This window comes from Podarcis raffonei, chromosome 13 (genome assembly GCF_027172205.1).
Source record: "Podarcis raffonei isolate rPodRaf1 chromosome 13, rPodRaf1.pri, whole genome shotgun sequence".
Classification (NCBI taxonomy): domain Eukaryota; kingdom Metazoa; phylum Chordata; class Lepidosauria; order Squamata; family Lacertidae; genus Podarcis; species Podarcis raffonei.
In genome coordinates, this window is record NC_070614.1 from 42,351,173 (window position 1) to 42,366,857 (window position 15,685).

Below are 15,685 nucleotides of genomic sequence, written 5' to 3' on the forward strand. Positions count from 1 at the left end.
TTCTGTATAGTGTTTTTATTTTGCTAATGCGCCTTCCCTTATTTTACAAGTCAATTAAGAAATAAAATGGAGCAATGTCAACCATTTTTGTGTTCCTCTGTGCTAAAGAACCTGTACTTAGTAAACAGTGAGGAGCAGCAGGGCTGAGAAATGGCAACGAGGGCTGGCGCTGCGCTTTGAAGCCCGGATATTGGGCCTTCAAGGCGCAGCAGAGGGGCATCTTTGAAAGTCCCTGTGCTTTGTGGCAAGACTTCAGAAGCTCCTTTTGGCTTGGCCAGGTTTTTTTTTTTTACTTGTCCCCCTGTGACATCCTATGCAGTTGATAAAAGCGTTTGTGTGACCAAAATTGCCTTTTGGGTGATAAGAGAGACCTCCTGGGCTGAAACTCTGCTTTAAGGCATGGAATAGGGAAGCTTTCTGAGACAAGAGGCCCCCATTCTTTCATTGCATGCCTTCCTGGGAGGAGGAAGAGAACATGCCAGTAGAGACTGAGACCACCACTCCACAACCAGTCTCTCACACCTTTCTTCACTATTGAAGAAGGGGGAATGGACATATAGCAAGAAGGGGAGTCCTGTACCCCCCTGACACTCAGCAAAGGAGGCACCTGTGCCTTTGCAATCCACTGTTTCAAGGGCCTTGAGGCATCACCTTCCTTCACCCTCTCCTTGTCTTGCTTTAAGGTGATTCCAGAGCACTTGGCAAGCATCAGAAGAGGCGTGTTACTACTGACCGATCTGCAGAAACAGCAGTTGTGGGCTTAGAAGGGTGAGGAAACGGGTGACGCACCTTAAACCCAAGGGTGGGAAGGGCTTTTGAAACGACTTGAGAAAGGCTTTGCAGGCCTACAGTCCACTGCTGCTCCAAGGCCTTAGTTGTTCCACAGTTTTCCTGACACAACAACATAGCCTGCTTACTACAAAAGGGGTGCCTTTGTCAACTCCCTTAACAAGGCCAGTGTATTAAATCAAGTTTTAATCAACTGCACTCTAGGAATAAAATTCTATGGAAGGAGGTCAAGTTCTCAAGTCTCTCAGCTTGAAGGCACTTGAGACGTCAGCTTGGAAAAAATGAGGCCTGTGGTTTTTCTGTTGCCATCCTCTTCTGCGTCGCCTGCTGAACTTCACCAGAGCTGGGTGAAATTGAAGCGCACCTTGAGGAGGTACTTCATGCGCACCTGCCGTGGGTCGTAGACAATGAACTCGTTGTAGTTCAGGGTGTAGCCGTTGGGGTTCACCACCCCGGTTTCTGCAGCAGGACCCAGGGGGACCAGAGCCCCATGGCTGCCAGGGAAGGAAAAAGAGAACACAGTGTTTAGAAATTCATGTTGCACACAAGCACCCATGTTCCTTGCCTGCGCCAGGAGTGTTTTTAATCAGAGATCTAGTTACAGGTAGGTAGCCATGTTGGTCTGCTGTAGTCGAAACAAAATAAAAAAATTCCTTCCGGTAGCACCTTAGAGACCAACTAAGTTTGTTATTGGTATGAGCTTTTGTGTGCAAACTTAGTTGGTCTCTAAGGTGCCACCGGAAGGAATTTTTTTATTTATTCAGAGATGCATGGAAACGCCCTGGTCCACAAATCTCTCTGCTGCCTTTGAATTTTCAGCCAGATAGGATTCCTCCCCCCACCCCAAACTCACAGTGTCGTGCTGTTGGCCGGGGACGGCGCCATCTTGCCAAGCCCTTTGGTGCAATGTTTGCTGGTCAGCAGTTTCTCCGCTTCGGGGTTTGCCTCCAACAGTTCGTTGCATTCGCCCAGAGCTACCTGCAGAGGAGGGAGAGCAGAACTTCAGCCCCAGCTCATGCATACATCACTTGAATATTTAAAACACTGTAGCTGAACTCCTGTAAATGGCCTCTAATCTGAGAAGCGAGCAGAGGAAGGAGGAATATGTGGCCGTGATGGGTTGTGGGGATACTGGTTTTACAAGGTTAAGCCCCAGGTCTGGCCCAGGCACATCTCCCCCTTTCCCTTGCACTTTTAAAAAGTTAAAATGTTTGGTGTGTTTTTTTAATGTAATATGCTCATTTGTCCTGTAAGCAATGTATGGGGTAGTGCCATCTCAGATCTCAGCTCACTGCCATCTTGTTTTAAGTTTTAATATTAGTTATCAATTCTTGCATTTGGATCCCAAAGAGCTCAGAGTGGGGGACATTGTTTTCCTTCATCTCACTTACTCCCCACAACAACCCTGTGAGGCAGGTTAGGCCGAGAGGCAGTGCCTTGGCCCAAGTGGGGATTTGAACCCTGGTCTCTCCCAGGTCCTAGTCAGATGCTCTAACCACTATGGATAATTTGTACTGAACCAGCAGTTCTTGCCAGTAAGTTAAAGGCTAGACAGAGGGTTCAATCCATCCACCGTCTACAGAGCCCATAACACCCCGCTGTCACTCCTCAACTCAGCAACAAGTCCTGCCAGCCAAAGTCTCTCTTCCCCTCCGAAAGTCAGCCTAAACTGGGCCTATACTCTGCAGGTCTGCCCCACCCCGAGTCTTTTATGTACTTATTTACACTCCAGGGAAGGCTAGAGCTGGGAGTAAGCAGTTGTTTTGGACTACAGTTCCCTTTATTTCCCCCCTTTTCTTTTAACATATTTTTATTAATTTTTACATAATATGTTGTATGTTTTTTGGAAACTTTTTCTTATCTTATACAATGTTTTGGACTTCCACCACATCTGAAGATTTTTCAGTCTTTATCACTTAATCTGCATTTCATTAGTTTCACTATTACTTTTAATAGTCCTTCACTAATAATTCTCTTCATGCTTTTCTCTGCAATATTTCGCATAGACCTCCCTACAAAACTTTTTGTAGTCCTACTAGCGTAATGTGCTGATTACAATTGCTTTTCAAATAATTCACATATTTACTCCAGTCCTCTGAGAATCTCTGATCCTGCAGGTTTCGAATCCTTCCTGTCATTTTATCTAATTCTGCATAGTCCGTTAATTTCGTCTGCCCTTCATTCCCTTTTTGTGTGTGCATATAAATTGTGATTTTTTTTATTACTTAGTTTTGATACTGCTTAGTATTAAAAGACCTCTAAGCAGTGCGCACACACACAAAAAAACCCCTGAAGAAACAACAGACAACTTAAAATGAAATATTACAAAAACACACAGTTACATATAAAACCCGGAGCTGATGGGAATTGTAGTCTACGTGTGCAGGCGCTCTTTGCCCCATGCCCCCTCCCCCCAAAATGGGATGCAGATCTCACCTCCGACAGCAACAACAGGCCGACGTCTTTCTCGCGGGTGGCAAAGCAGTAGTTGGCACTCTTGGAGGACATGTCGGCAAAGTAGATCCCTTTCCCAAACTGGAAGGGAGCGAAAGGAAGGTCAGTAAGTCAGCCCTGCCATGAGGTGAGCCAGGAGCAACAGGCCAAGAGCTCAGCAGAGGACAAAATGGGGAGACTCACCATGTAGCCAGTGACGGGGGCTTCCGGGGGGGCCACCCGCAACCCGTGACTCAATATCCCTGCCCAGTTGCCCAGGCGCGATCCGTGCCACAGCAGTGTCCTGAGAAAGGGGAAGAAGCCCAGAAGAGAGACAAATCACAATGGGGATCTCTAGGCTGAGAGCCAGCATGGTGCCTCAACTTGTAGTCCAGCAACATCTGGGGACCCACAGGTTGAGAAAGGCTGGATTAGAGGTTACAGTGCTGGGCTAGGATTTCAGGGGGGTTGGACTAGATGAGCCTTGGGAATCCCCTTCCAACTCTACAATTCTAGAATGATATGACTCATGAGAGCCAGGTTCAAATCCCCACTCGAGTCATGAAGCTCACTGCAAGACCTTGGGCCAGTTGCTCACTTTCGGGCTAACATACCTCGCAGGGTTGTTGTTGTGAGAAGAGAATAATAGGGCTGTAGAGTTGGAAGGGACCTTGAGGGTCATTTAAGTCCAATCCCCTGCAATGCAGGAATACGCAGCTGTCCCATACGGGGATCAAACCTGCAACCTTGGGGTTAGAAACACCATGCTCTAACTGACTGAGCTATCCAGGACGGATATGTAGGCCACACTTTTGAGCTTCTTGGGGGAAAGGTGGCCTATATAAATGCAATAAATAAATAAAAACAGGCTCAAGTGGGGTGTCTCTCTCTCCCCCCACCCCACTCCTTCCACTCACCGGTTGGGGAGGTCAGAGCGGAAGGTCGAGTCTGGATCGGAGCCCTCCTTGTTCAGCACAAAGGCCTCCAGCAGCGTCATGGTGTAATCTTGGTGCGTGGGAGCGTGAGTGGACAACAGGTAGCGCTCTAAGACCTGGGAAGGAGGAGGGAACTATCAGAGGAGAAGCAACAACTCCCCAAATATTTTTATTTTTTTAAAGCATGGGCAGAGTTTTCCTGGGACTCTCCCCCGCCCCCCGGCCCAGTCCCCTTCCCCCACATACTGGGAAGTCAGGGCTATCTCTCTCCAAAGGTCGAATCTCACAGCTGAGGCCGCGATAGTTCCGGTCCAGCGGGTGCTCCTTGTCCAGCTGCTCTGACCGCACCAGTTTAATGGCAGCACGGATCTCGCCAAGAGCCTTAAGGGGCAAAAGGAAAGCAGGCAGGAGTGGCAGGAGCATTTTCACAGGACAGCAGGACCACCAGCACTACCCAAATTTATCCATCCATGGTGGGCATCTTCTGTCTGTTGATTGATTGATTGATTGATTGATTGGGATAGTCTCAACCAGTTCCTTCTCCCACCCCCCATCTGGAATGAGGGGAGTTAGGAGCCTTGAGGACCAGTCACTTATTGCTCCAAATTTGCATGGGGCAGAAATTCAATTTCCTTTAAAAAGATATATTTACAATTTTATTGAGATTATTAGTAAATTAAATAAGAATGAAGAACAAAGAAAGAATATGTTATGTCATAGCCTTAATTATATCTTATGGGTTATTTTGTTATTGCTGTTCTTCTTTGCTTTAAAAGAAATTTTTAAAAAAAATGAAATTCCCTTTCCTAGCATGATCTTGGCATTCTGCTGGCCAGATACTCGGGACATCCCATTCACTCCCCCCACTCCAGTTGTGTGTTCGCATTCGAGCGCTCTTACCTCCAGCAGCTGGGCCTTCTCCTGCAGCTCCTCTTCTGTGCTGATCAGTGGAGGGGTCCTCAGTCTGCAAGAGGGGATCGGGGTGGGGGCACAGACTTCAGGAAAGGTTGCAGAAACGACGGGGAGGGGTATATACATGCATTGGGTTTTGCACTCCATAAACACTGTTCTGCACTTGCAAAGAACGAGTCCTTTCATGTGGCAGCAACTGCTCTCTGCAACTCCCCTGTTATGAAATATTAGGCAGGTACCTTCACTGTTGATGTTTTCAACAGCTGCTACAAACTTTAAGGAATGCCTATCCACGTTGGGAATTTTACCATATATAGGTAAAGGCAAAGGGACCCCTGACCATTAGGTCCAGTCGTGACCAACTCTGGGGTTGCGGCGCTCATCTCGCTTTACTGGCCGAGGGAGACGGCGTACAGCTTCCGGGTCATGTGGCCAGCATGAGTAAGCCGCTTCTGGCGAACCAGAGCAGCACACAGAAACCCCGTTTACCTTCCCGCTGGAGCGGTACCTATTTATCTACTTGCACTTCATGCTTTCCAACTGCTAGGTTGGCAGGAGCAGGGACCGAGCAACGGGAGCTCACCCTGTCACGGGGATTCAAACCGCCGACCTTCTGATTGGCAAGTCCTAGGCTCTGCGGTTTAACCGACAGCACCACCCGCATCCCTTGGTTTATATACTTGGTTTAAAACTGTTGAGTTTATCTATATTTTGGTACACGTTATTCTAGTTTCTAATGCTTGATTTGATCAATATTTTCTTATGTGCCTATGTAAAGCATGTAGAAGATTGTTGTTGACAACATAAAAAGAGCCTGGTGGATGAGGTGATTGGTCCTTCTGCATCCACACCGTGGCAGGAAGGTGTGTGTGGGGGGAGGCATATATTGCTTGATCACGAATGTCTTGGGAAATGGGCTGAGAAGCACCAAATATTTGTGGGAGGAGATGCACAACGCTGTACGGAGTTTTGAGTATAGGGAGACAACAGAGTCCCATCCCTGAGCCACTGGGAGCCCAAGGTAAGGAGGGTTACCCCTGGCCCATTAGCACTAACCCGAAATCATGGGGAATCCGTGTGTAGAATTCATTGCAGGCCTCCACCAGGGCATGGCCAGTCTGCTTCCGCTTGAGACACGCCTCTACCTTTTGCAGCGATTGGTACCCTGCGCTGATCTGTTCAGCTGTCAGCTTTCCTGGAGGGGACATGGGAGAGAGAGGAACTCAGCCCAAGGTGTTTCTGTCTGCCCCCCCAAAGTCACTGGGCTTTATGCTTAACTTGCCCAAGCATGCAGCCCATTTGAAATGAAATGGAAAGCAACAATTCTCCCAATGGTGTAGAGCACTGCAATTAAAACAGCAGCAGCAACAACTACTAGGGGCTCCCACCCCTGCACATGCCACTCACCTACATGACCCCTTTGCCCAAACCACAACTATTCACCACTCTCTTTACACTTTGCCGCTGCCACTATTGTGGGGGAAGGAGAAAGAAAGGGCAAAAGTCTACTGGCGGCCATAAGAACTGCAGCGTGATGACATCCTTAGGGTTTTATTATATAGTATAAGACATTTGTTTCCAGATTTCACTCCAAACGTAAGGACACAAGAAGAGCCTGCTGGATCAGGCCAATAGCCCATCCAATACACAGTAGTCAACCAGATGCCTATGGGAAACCTGCAAGCTGGATTTGAGCACAATAACCCTCTCCCCTCTTGTGGTTTCCAGATTTCTGTATTAAAAGATTTCCTCTTTGCCGCTCTTCTCTCTTTAGAGCTCCTGAACTAAGTTAGATATAAAAGTGACAAGTTAGGGCCACTTGCCTAGAGGAGCCTTCTTGGTGTCATACTTCATCTCCACCACCATTTCCTCCATGGTGCGGATGCTACAAATCAGCTCCACCAAGGCCTGAACTCGTGGGTCCAGCTGTGACACAGGCTTGGGGCACACGGCTGTCTTCTGCGAGGCAGCTTTCTCCTCATTCTGGAAAGAATGTAAAGCAAAAGATTATGAGGCAGAGCGTCCTTCAGCCACAAGACCTCCCCTCCCTGCTCTTTCCCTCCCTGTAGTCTCACTGCATCATTGGCTTCATAGTCCAGGTGGAGAATATCATATTTGCCCGGAACCTTCTGGAAGCTGCAACGCTTGGTCCACTCATTCTTGGTTTTGTCCAAAAACCTAAAAGAGGTAGAGGAAAGAAGACGCGAGACCAGTTCAAGGAGGGCAGGCATTGGATGGGATGGGGGAATACCTCCAAAATTCCCAACGTGACTCACTTTTTGGTGAAGATATCTTTGGCTTTAGCTAAATCTCCAGCACAACTCACAAGCGAGTGCTGACCCGGCTTACCAACTGAGAAGGAAAGAGACAAAGAGAGAATGGGGGAAGGCTAAGGGAAAAAAAGCATTGCAGAGTGTGGGACAGTGGAAGAGACGACGTGTTGCTTTCTGGAGCTCAGAAGAAAGTCCAAGAGCTGTGGCTCCAAGGGGTGGTTTCTACAGAGCCACAACCACATACTTTGGAATGGGGGAAGCAGGTAAGAACTGCTTTGCTATATGGCCTGCTTTTGCTATACAGGGCCAATCCAATGCTCTGTCTCCATCAGTGGTCAACCAGATTGCTGGGGCAAAGCTCACAAACAAGACTTGAAAGTGAGATTTCCCATCTTGTTGCAACCCATCATAAGCAACCAGAGGTTTAACTTTGAGCAGACCCTTTGAAATCAATGCAAGTAAGCGAGCCATGTCTATTGGCTTCCATGGGGCTGCTCTGAGTATGACTAACTTTGGATACAACTCCAAAAGTTATACAGCCTCTAGGGGCTCCATCCTCAGCGACTGTGTCATACGATCGCCCCCAAGTTCCCTGTCCCAACTCACCACGCCCCCAACGCATCCAGACGCTGTAGTTCCTGGCTCTGTCATCCTCCAACAACTGGATTAGGTAGTATTTGTTGTTGTTGAACTGGAGGTTTGTCTGGGAGGAACCAAGGAGAAGGAAGACGGTGAGAGCAGATCAGTGGCAGCAGCACCACATTTCTTGAATATCCCACCCTGGAAAAGTTCATCTGGTGCATATGTTATAGTCATGCCTAGCCCTGACCTGGCACGGGGTCCTTGGAGGACAAACCAGATACTCCACAGATTGAGGAACTTGAGGAGCAAGCAGGGTCCCCTAGAACCACAGCTGAAGGACCCTCAGTTGGGAATCTGCTGAAGAACACTTGTGGCTGTCAGAGGAAGAGGTGGAGCCACTTCCTGGTCTCAAATAACTCCAGAGCCCCCAAAGCTCCGGATCTGGGCTGTTATGCAATTTGAGAAAAGTGTCTCCTCATGAGCAAGTGGTGCCCTCCCTTCCCAAGCAAAGTATATATACCTCCCCTCCCCGCAACTGTTTAATCTTCACACCAACCCTGCAATGGTAGGTTAGGCAGAGAGACTGGCTCAAGGTTTATGGGATTTGAACACGAGTCCCCCCGTTTGCTTCCATCACCCTGCGCTATACAGGCATCAAGTTTAACTATCCATTAAAATACAGGCGAAAAGTAGCCTACAAGCCCACTCACCTGATTCAACATCACATCATAAACGTCGTCTCCCTCACAATAAACATGGGCCTTGTTTGGGAAGGAAGAGCAGCAGAAAAGAGAGAAGAAAAAAGATGGTTATTTTCAGAGTGAAATGATTAGAAAATAGCGTAAGGAGGGGTGGCTAACCTTTAATTTTTTTATTTTTTTTTAGCCCAGCAGCATGGAGTTACCGAGCTAGATTGACCAGCCAACTGTTGTGGCCCAACATGCCTGTTCTTAAGTCCTTGGTAAGCTTTGACTTCAGAATGGAGGTACTTGTCGTCGTCCCCCACCACGACCTTGTTGTTGGGCTCCAACTGCCAACAGTCCTGGGGCAATCTGAGGGAATTTGTAGACTGGAACATCTGAAAGGCCATAGGGAAGGCCTATCCCTGTTACTCAAAGAGTATTACAATACAGTGGTATCTTGGTTCTCATACATCTTGGAACCCGAACACTGCAAACCCAGAAGTAAGTGTTCTGGTTTGGGAACTTTTTCCAGAAGCTCAACCTGCTCTGTTTGAGTGTCATGCTTCTGTTTTGAGTGTTACACTGAGGTCTGTCTGTTTTTGCTATTTATTTTGCCTTTTGGTGGCTCTTTTTGGTTTGTTTGGTTTGGTTTGTTATTCTGACTGTGTAGAACCCAGTTCAGCTACACAGGTTGTACAATGACAATAAAGGTATTATTATTATTATTATTATTATTATTATTATTATTACTACTACTACTACTATTACTGATTGATTGATTGCGTGACTGCAGTACATTGTTTATTGCTTTCATTTTAGGGATCGATGGTCTTGTTAGACAGCAAAATTGATGTTAAATTGCTGTTTTAGGGGTTGTTTTTAAAAGTCTGGAACACAGTAATCCATTTTGCATTACTTTCTATGGGAAAGTGTGCCTTGGTTTTGGACCACTTTGGTTTTGGAACGGACTTCTGGAATGGAGTAAGTTTGAGAACCAAGCTACCGCTGTAAATTAAAAACCACCTCCCTTCTGTTTTTGAACGTGCGTTTTATATGTTTTCAGTCAGGAGGGGCTGCTATTATGAGGCTTAGCCAAGGTGGCGCTCGCCTCCAAATCCCTTCCGCCACAGACTGACAGGCCGAGGGTCAGGAATGGTAGTCTCAGCAAACTAGAGGCCAATGGTTTTCCATTCATGCCAGTAGGTGCCTTACATTGCCCAGCTTGGCAGAGCATTCTGGATCCACGGGTGCTTTCCCCTTCACTATCAGCGTCCTCACGGCCTCTGCGGGGGGAAAGGAGGAGGTGGGTTGGAGCACAGATGTGCTGATTAAATTCACCCTGATCCCTCACAAACTTGGCATCTACGACGCTACTAGCTAGCCTCTTAAGAACCTCGGCATTTCTTTAAAAATACACACGGTTCTAGTTCCTGAGAGTGTTAATCCTGAGCTTCTTAAAAGCAGGCAGTACGTTCCGGCAATAAACACAGCCAGCAGCCTCCTGGGAGAGGTGCTTCAGTTCATGCTATAAATCACCACCTGCTTATATCCCCAAGGTCTGAGCTGCTAGGCTCAAGTTGTTGGGGGATTTGGCTGACAGGCCGATCCACTAAGACCTGTTTCATTTGGCTGTTACCCTTGTTATCTGCGTCTCCTTGAGATGCTGCGGTATCCCCTCCGCCCCGGGCCTTCTTAGCAGGAACGGGGCTTTCAGTCCCTGAGAGGCTGTTGCTTGGCTGGGATCCTCCATCCTCAGTCTCTGCAGCATCTGAAAGAGAGAGAAAAGCCCAGGGTGGAGCAAGCCTGCTGGTGTAAGAGAGATTTTGGGAGGCTATGAACTGGTTCTACCTTGGCATAAATATATCCCCATCTATATATCTCCCAGGGACGTGGGTGGTGCTGTGGGTTAAACCACAGAGCCTAGGACTTGCCGATCAGAAGGCATTTTTATGAAGTTTCCAAAAATATTTCAAAACATTTATCATCATATACATTTTTAAACAAAGTTTCCTCTTGACTTCCCACCCCTCCTTTCCTCATTATTGATTTTTTTAAACTTCTTTTTATTAGCTGTTTTATAACACATACCGTATTTTTCGCCCTATAGGACGCACTTTCCCCCTCCAAAAATGAAGGGGAAATGTGTGTGCGTCCTATGGGGCGAATGCAGGCTTTCGCTGAAGTCTGGAGAGTGAGAGGGGTCAGTGTGCACCGACCCCTCTCGCTCTCCAGGCTTCAGGAAGCTATTGGCAAGCCTTGGGAGTTCCCACTGGGCTGCAGCCTGAAACCCAGGGAGCATAGCGCAGCGCGCCCTGGGCTTCAGGCAGCTCTCTGCAAGCCTGGGGAGCCCGGCAGGAGTTCCTGCCGGGCTCCCTAGGCTTGGGGATAGCAGCCTGTTCTGGGGGCTGGGGTCGGGAGAAACTTGGGCTTCCCCCGCCCCAGCCCCGCGCCTGGAGGGGAAATAATTTTTTTTCTTTATTCCCCCCCCCAAAAAAAACTAGGTGTGCCCTATGGGCCGGTACGCCCTATAGGGCAAAAAATACGGTATATTATTGTTGTCTAAACCCTGCTACCATTAATTCTTTCAGTAATCCACTGCTTATTTTTCAAATCCTGCCGGCGACTTCATATATGGGTGATAATTTGATGGATAATCCATCAGTTGTTTCCATTCTTCTTTAAACACTTTGTCCACATGTCCTCTTGATTCCGCTGTTAATTTTGCCACTTCAGCCCCGCCCCCTCTCCATTCTGCACCCAGGCAATGAAAAGGCATTATTGGGAGGGAAGGAAACATTTTGGCCTGGCAAAAACATTCAAGGCGGGTGCAAAGCAGGGCTGTGGCACAGGAAGAGTCCTAGGGGCATGCTAGCTAGGTCCACAGGCCTGAGATTCCCAACCTTTCTTGCTGGCCTTTCTTGCAACGCTGCTCTGAATCCTCAATGAGGACTGGAAGAATGCAAAGTAGTATCACTAACGTAAAACCCAACATCCTTGTACCTGACTCCCTGCGTTCCATCAGACGTTCAAACCCGGTCCGGCTGTTGGTCTGCACCATGCGGGCTGTGTCCAGCTTGTAGCGTGTCCGCCCAACTATCACTTCCACTGTGGGTTCTCCGTGGCCGTTCCTGGCTGCCTGCAGGGCCAGGCAGGTGTCCACAGGGTAAGGAAGCCACTCGCCTTCTTTGTCTCCTTGCCAGCACCAAACAAAATCTGGACCAGCACGGTGGCAGGGAGAGAGCAGGAGGAGAGAAGATATCTCAGTCAAAACCTGGTGAAGCAAATCCTAAGGGACTAGGAGGCATTTTCTAGCAATCCTTCAGTGGGGAGAAATGGGCAAATGAACATGAACTCTTGCCTTCAGGGCAAAGGGCACAATAGGGGTGGTTACATGGCCAGGAATGATGGACATTGTAGTCCAACACGGTCTGGAGGGCCACACATTCCCCATCCCTGCGCTAAGGGCCAAAACCTGCAGTGATGTCCCCTCACTGCCCAACAAGGCTTTGCCACCCAACATGGGCTGCATTTAACCTGCTGGCACACCCCTGTCTGCACTGAGCAGCAAACCTGTCTTGCATTTGGAGTGCGACGCTGTAGGTGGTACTGCAGCCAGGGAAAGCACCATGAAAAGCACTTTGCATTTTATTCCAGGACCTCATGGTGGAATCCATGGAGGTTCCCAGGCTGTCTTTCATCCATGCGCCGACCAGACAGACCGACCTGCTCAGCTTCCTCATGGCAGTTGCATCACTGCACGACTTCAGACCAGACCCCTGGAAGCTTTCAGCGTTTAAACTGCAAATGGGCTTCATAGCAAACCCCTTTGAAGGCGCTCACTGTGGCCCTTCTGAAGTTTTGCCTGATGTCATAAGGACATCAGGCGACTGAGAGGTTTGTGGTCTTGCTCATCTGTCAAAGTTGGCCCATGGGAAAGGAAAGACTCTTGGTCCGCTGGCGGGATCCACTAAGAAAATGCAAGAAAATTAAAAGTTTGCTCACAAGAATCCTGATCCCGCACAGCTGCAGCCACACGCGATTCCAGCCCCGTCTGTTTATTCTGTTGCAGCATCTTGCGCAGGTCCACACAGGACTCCCCGATGTCCGCAGAGAGCTTCCCGGCTCTGTAGGAAATGCAGAAGCCTCCAATGTCATCGCCCTGACTCAATTCGGCCTGCCTCCTCCAGGTGTGGGGGTCAACAATGGGAGCACCAATGTGGTGAAGGGGCCTGGCTCAGAGGGAGAGCATCTGCTCCACATGCTGAGAGTCCCAGATTCAATTCCTGGCATCTCCAAATAGAGATTTTTTGGGGGAAGGGGGACCCTTTCTGCCAGTCAATGAAAACAACACTGACTTAGATGGACCAATGGTCTGGCTTGGTATAAGGGAACTTCCCCGGTGAGGAATGATGGGAGTTGTCATCTAGTATCCAGAGCAGCCTTTCTCAACCACTGCCCCCTCCCAAATGTTGTAGGACTACAACTCCCATCATCCCTTGCTACTGGTCAGGGATGATGGGAGTTGTAGTCCAGCAGCATCTGGAGACCCAAGGTTGAGAAAGGTTGATCTGGAGTGCCACAATCCCCAGCATTACCAGATAGGGTTGGGGACCCTCAACCCCTGGAGAGATGCTGCCAGCCAATGTCTAGTGACCCAGTGATCCGACTCCCACAATTAAGCAGCTTCCTGCGCTAACTCACTGGGCTGCCTGGCTCAGGATCTCGCTCTGCTCAGGCAAGAACTGCTGCCACCTGTCGCCAGGGGTCTCCCACTCCCAGCGCAGCTCCGGCTCAGCCCCAGCAGTGCTGGGCTCCCCGTTCTGGCGCTCGGGGGCCTTGCGCTTCCGTCTCATCCCTGCAGCAGCGTCAGAGCATGCAAAGAAGGCTGAGTCGACACCTCACACAATCACCTAAACAAGGAAGGCAAAGTGTCACTGGGGATCATTGCAGATGACCTCTGCAGCAAGAAGCTGAGTTGGTTAGCGTGTGGTGCTGATAGCACCAAGGTTGCAGGTTTGATTCCTATATGAGACAGTTGCATTGCAGGGGTTGGGACTAGATGATCCTCAGGCTACCTTCCAACTTTACAAGTCTATGATTTACTTTACAAGTCTATGATTCTTCAAGCACAGGCTTCAGAACTACATGCCTCACTATGGCAAATACTTAATAAGAGTTTTGTGGCACCTTATATAGGTATAGACCAAAAAAATTATTGCAGCAGAAGCCATTGAGAGCCCACTTGGTCATATGTATGGAAAGTTGTAGCACCACTTCCTGCTTTTGGGGGGGGGGGCAGAGGGCGTTCAGGCCAGGCACAGCCAATGGGGCTGTTCTGTCTGAGTGGGCACATCTTTGTGCCACGGACTGCCTTTCTGCCAAGGCTTCCCAGGCAGGATGCAATTTTAAAATACTAAATCAAATGATGCAAAGTCCTCTCAGGTTGATGGCAGAAGCTCCCTGGCCTGGGCTTCCCCCCTCAGGTTTTAAGGAACCCCGGGGGAGCAGGGGGAGCTGCCCCAACAGATCTCTTAAGCCACTGGCAGTTCTGTCAGGAGCCGGTAGTATTTACTCCCTGGCTGTACTGGGTCAGGCCCTCCTTCTGCCTTCCCTTAGACCTTTATGAAGCCACAACAGGGAAGCCTGTGGCTGGTCCCCTCTCTCTGGGTCCATTCCCACCAGGGAGAGGACAAGGAAGAGGAGCAGAAAATTGGCAGGGGGACCCTTCCTGGGCTTGGCAGATGCCCAACAAGGCTGGCACCCAATTCTGCTCAGATATACATGCACAGGGACAGGAATTGTAAACATGGTGGCCAAAAGGTACCGAAATGAAACAAACACAATCATAGAATCATAGAATGTCACAAGCCGTAACTCTTGCACATCACTGCCTTTATGGCCCCGATGTTCACAATTCTTATGTACAAGCACACACAAGCAAACCATTGCTGTAATGTTCATACAAGAGGGCGTTTCATGCACCCAATGAAAAAGCTCCTGCTGCAATAATCACGCTGGTCTTTCTGCCGGGTTCCCCCTGTGCTTTACCTACCGAACTTCACCAACATTTATCTGGCCCGGAGGACTGTTTCAAATCAGCTGCGGTGAAATGCATTCGTCACATGCCCTCGAGACACCATTTCCGCCCCACTGTGGTCCCGCAGATAGAAACCCGGCTCCGGGGAAGTTCGGATTCCTCAGCCACCGTGGTGATGCCGACCCCCCAGCGTGACCAAACCTTGCTAATCGTAATATAAACTAAAGACATGGTGACAATCCGTCAATCAACCGGCGCGCATTATTTCCCAAGACCCACCCCTGGCTCTTCTGGGGCTGAGCTCTTGATCTGAATCGCCCTGCGCGACCGGGCCACTTAACCCCCTCCATCCCACTTCCCTAATTCCTTGATTCTGAACATCTGAGCCTGCAAGCAAGCTGGTGATCTGCCTCCCGCTTTCTATTATTTTCCAAAAAAAAAAATATCTACCGCTCTGTGCAATATTTTCCATCGATTTCCCTCTCTATTTTTATGCATTAACACCCCCCGCTTGAATAGGCTGACTCGCTTTTCCAACCAACCTGTTCCGCGTTGCCTTCTCTTTTTTTGCAGCTATTACGCGGCTCCAAACAGCGCCTTTTTCCTGCTCCCGGGGAACGTTCCACGGGCCAGCCCCTTTTTACTTCATTTGCATTCGTCTGTTTTGCATGGTACGCCTCCGGCGAATCGATAAAAAGCAACCTGCGCGCGCACGCGTAGGGGACCTCCAGCTTGTTAGACGCTTTCGCGCCATTGAGGAGGCAGGGAAATGCAAATTAAGAAGCATTGCATGATGGTCCCAGCCCACAGTTTAGCATTTCCCTCCCTGGTGTTTCTTTTTATTTCGCTATTATTATTATTATTTGTTACAGTTCCGAGATTGCGGCCAGGAAGGACCGGGCCAATATATGGATTCCAATATAATGGATTCTCCGCACCATGATCTAGTTGGAGACTAAATACCGGACACTATATATTGGAATAAGACTTCACTTCCCGTTGGCTGGGCGGAAGCTCTCCGAAGAGGCCACGTGCTGGGTG

At 48.9% G+C, this 15,685-nt stretch overlaps 1 protein-coding gene across 4 annotated transcripts; it reads right to left on the reverse strand.

Moving 5' to 3' along the window:
• PARP2 (poly(ADP-ribose) polymerase 2) lies at positions 1 to 15,311 on the reverse strand. 4 transcript variants are annotated; one of them, XM_053360601.1, is made up of 19 exons: positions 15,187 to 15,311; positions 13,309 to 13,517; positions 12,610 to 12,731; positions 11,608 to 11,820; positions 10,244 to 10,375; positions 9,820 to 9,890; positions 8,635 to 8,685; positions 7,949 to 8,045; positions 7,346 to 7,421; positions 7,145 to 7,247; positions 6,883 to 7,052; positions 6,126 to 6,254; positions 5,058 to 5,121; positions 4,404 to 4,538; positions 4,140 to 4,273; positions 3,427 to 3,526; positions 3,226 to 3,324; positions 1,643 to 1,767; positions 1 to 1,283 (listed from the first exon to the last, which is right to left on the reverse strand). In XM_053360601.1, exons 2-19 carry the CDS (start codon positions 13,458 to 13,460, stop codon positions 1,124 to 1,126), a joined length of 2,133 nt encoding a protein of 710 aa, XP_053216576.1. In that variant the 5' UTR covers positions 13,461 to 13,517; positions 15,187 to 15,311; the 3' UTR covers positions 1 to 1,123. The 4 variants fall into 4 exon arrangements, with proteins under 4 accessions (XP_053216576.1, XP_053216577.1, XP_053216579.1 ...); XM_053360602.1 differs by lacking the exon at positions 15,187 to 15,311 and adding an exon at positions 14,660 to 14,899; XM_053360604.1 differs by lacking the exon at positions 4,404 to 4,538.
• Between the last annotated feature and the right edge of the window lie 374 nt (positions 15,312 to 15,685).

What these genes read in the sequence shown, in the direction of transcription:
- PARP2 (XM_053360601.1), bottom strand. Translation starts at nt 13,460, where the DNA reads ATGAGACGGAAGCGCAAGGCCCCCGAGCGCCAGAACGGGGAGCCCAGC. An exon ending in ATGATGTGATGTTGAATCAG is followed by an intron (nt 8,046 to 8,634) that starts GTGAGTGGGCTT and finishes GGTTCCTCCCAG; the next exon opens with ACAAACCTCCAGTTCAACAA. An exon ending in GCCTGTTGTTGCTGTCGGAG is followed by an intron (nt 1,768 to 3,225) that starts GTGAGATCTGCA and finishes CCTCCTCTGCAG; the next exon opens with GTAGCTCTGGGCGAATGCAA.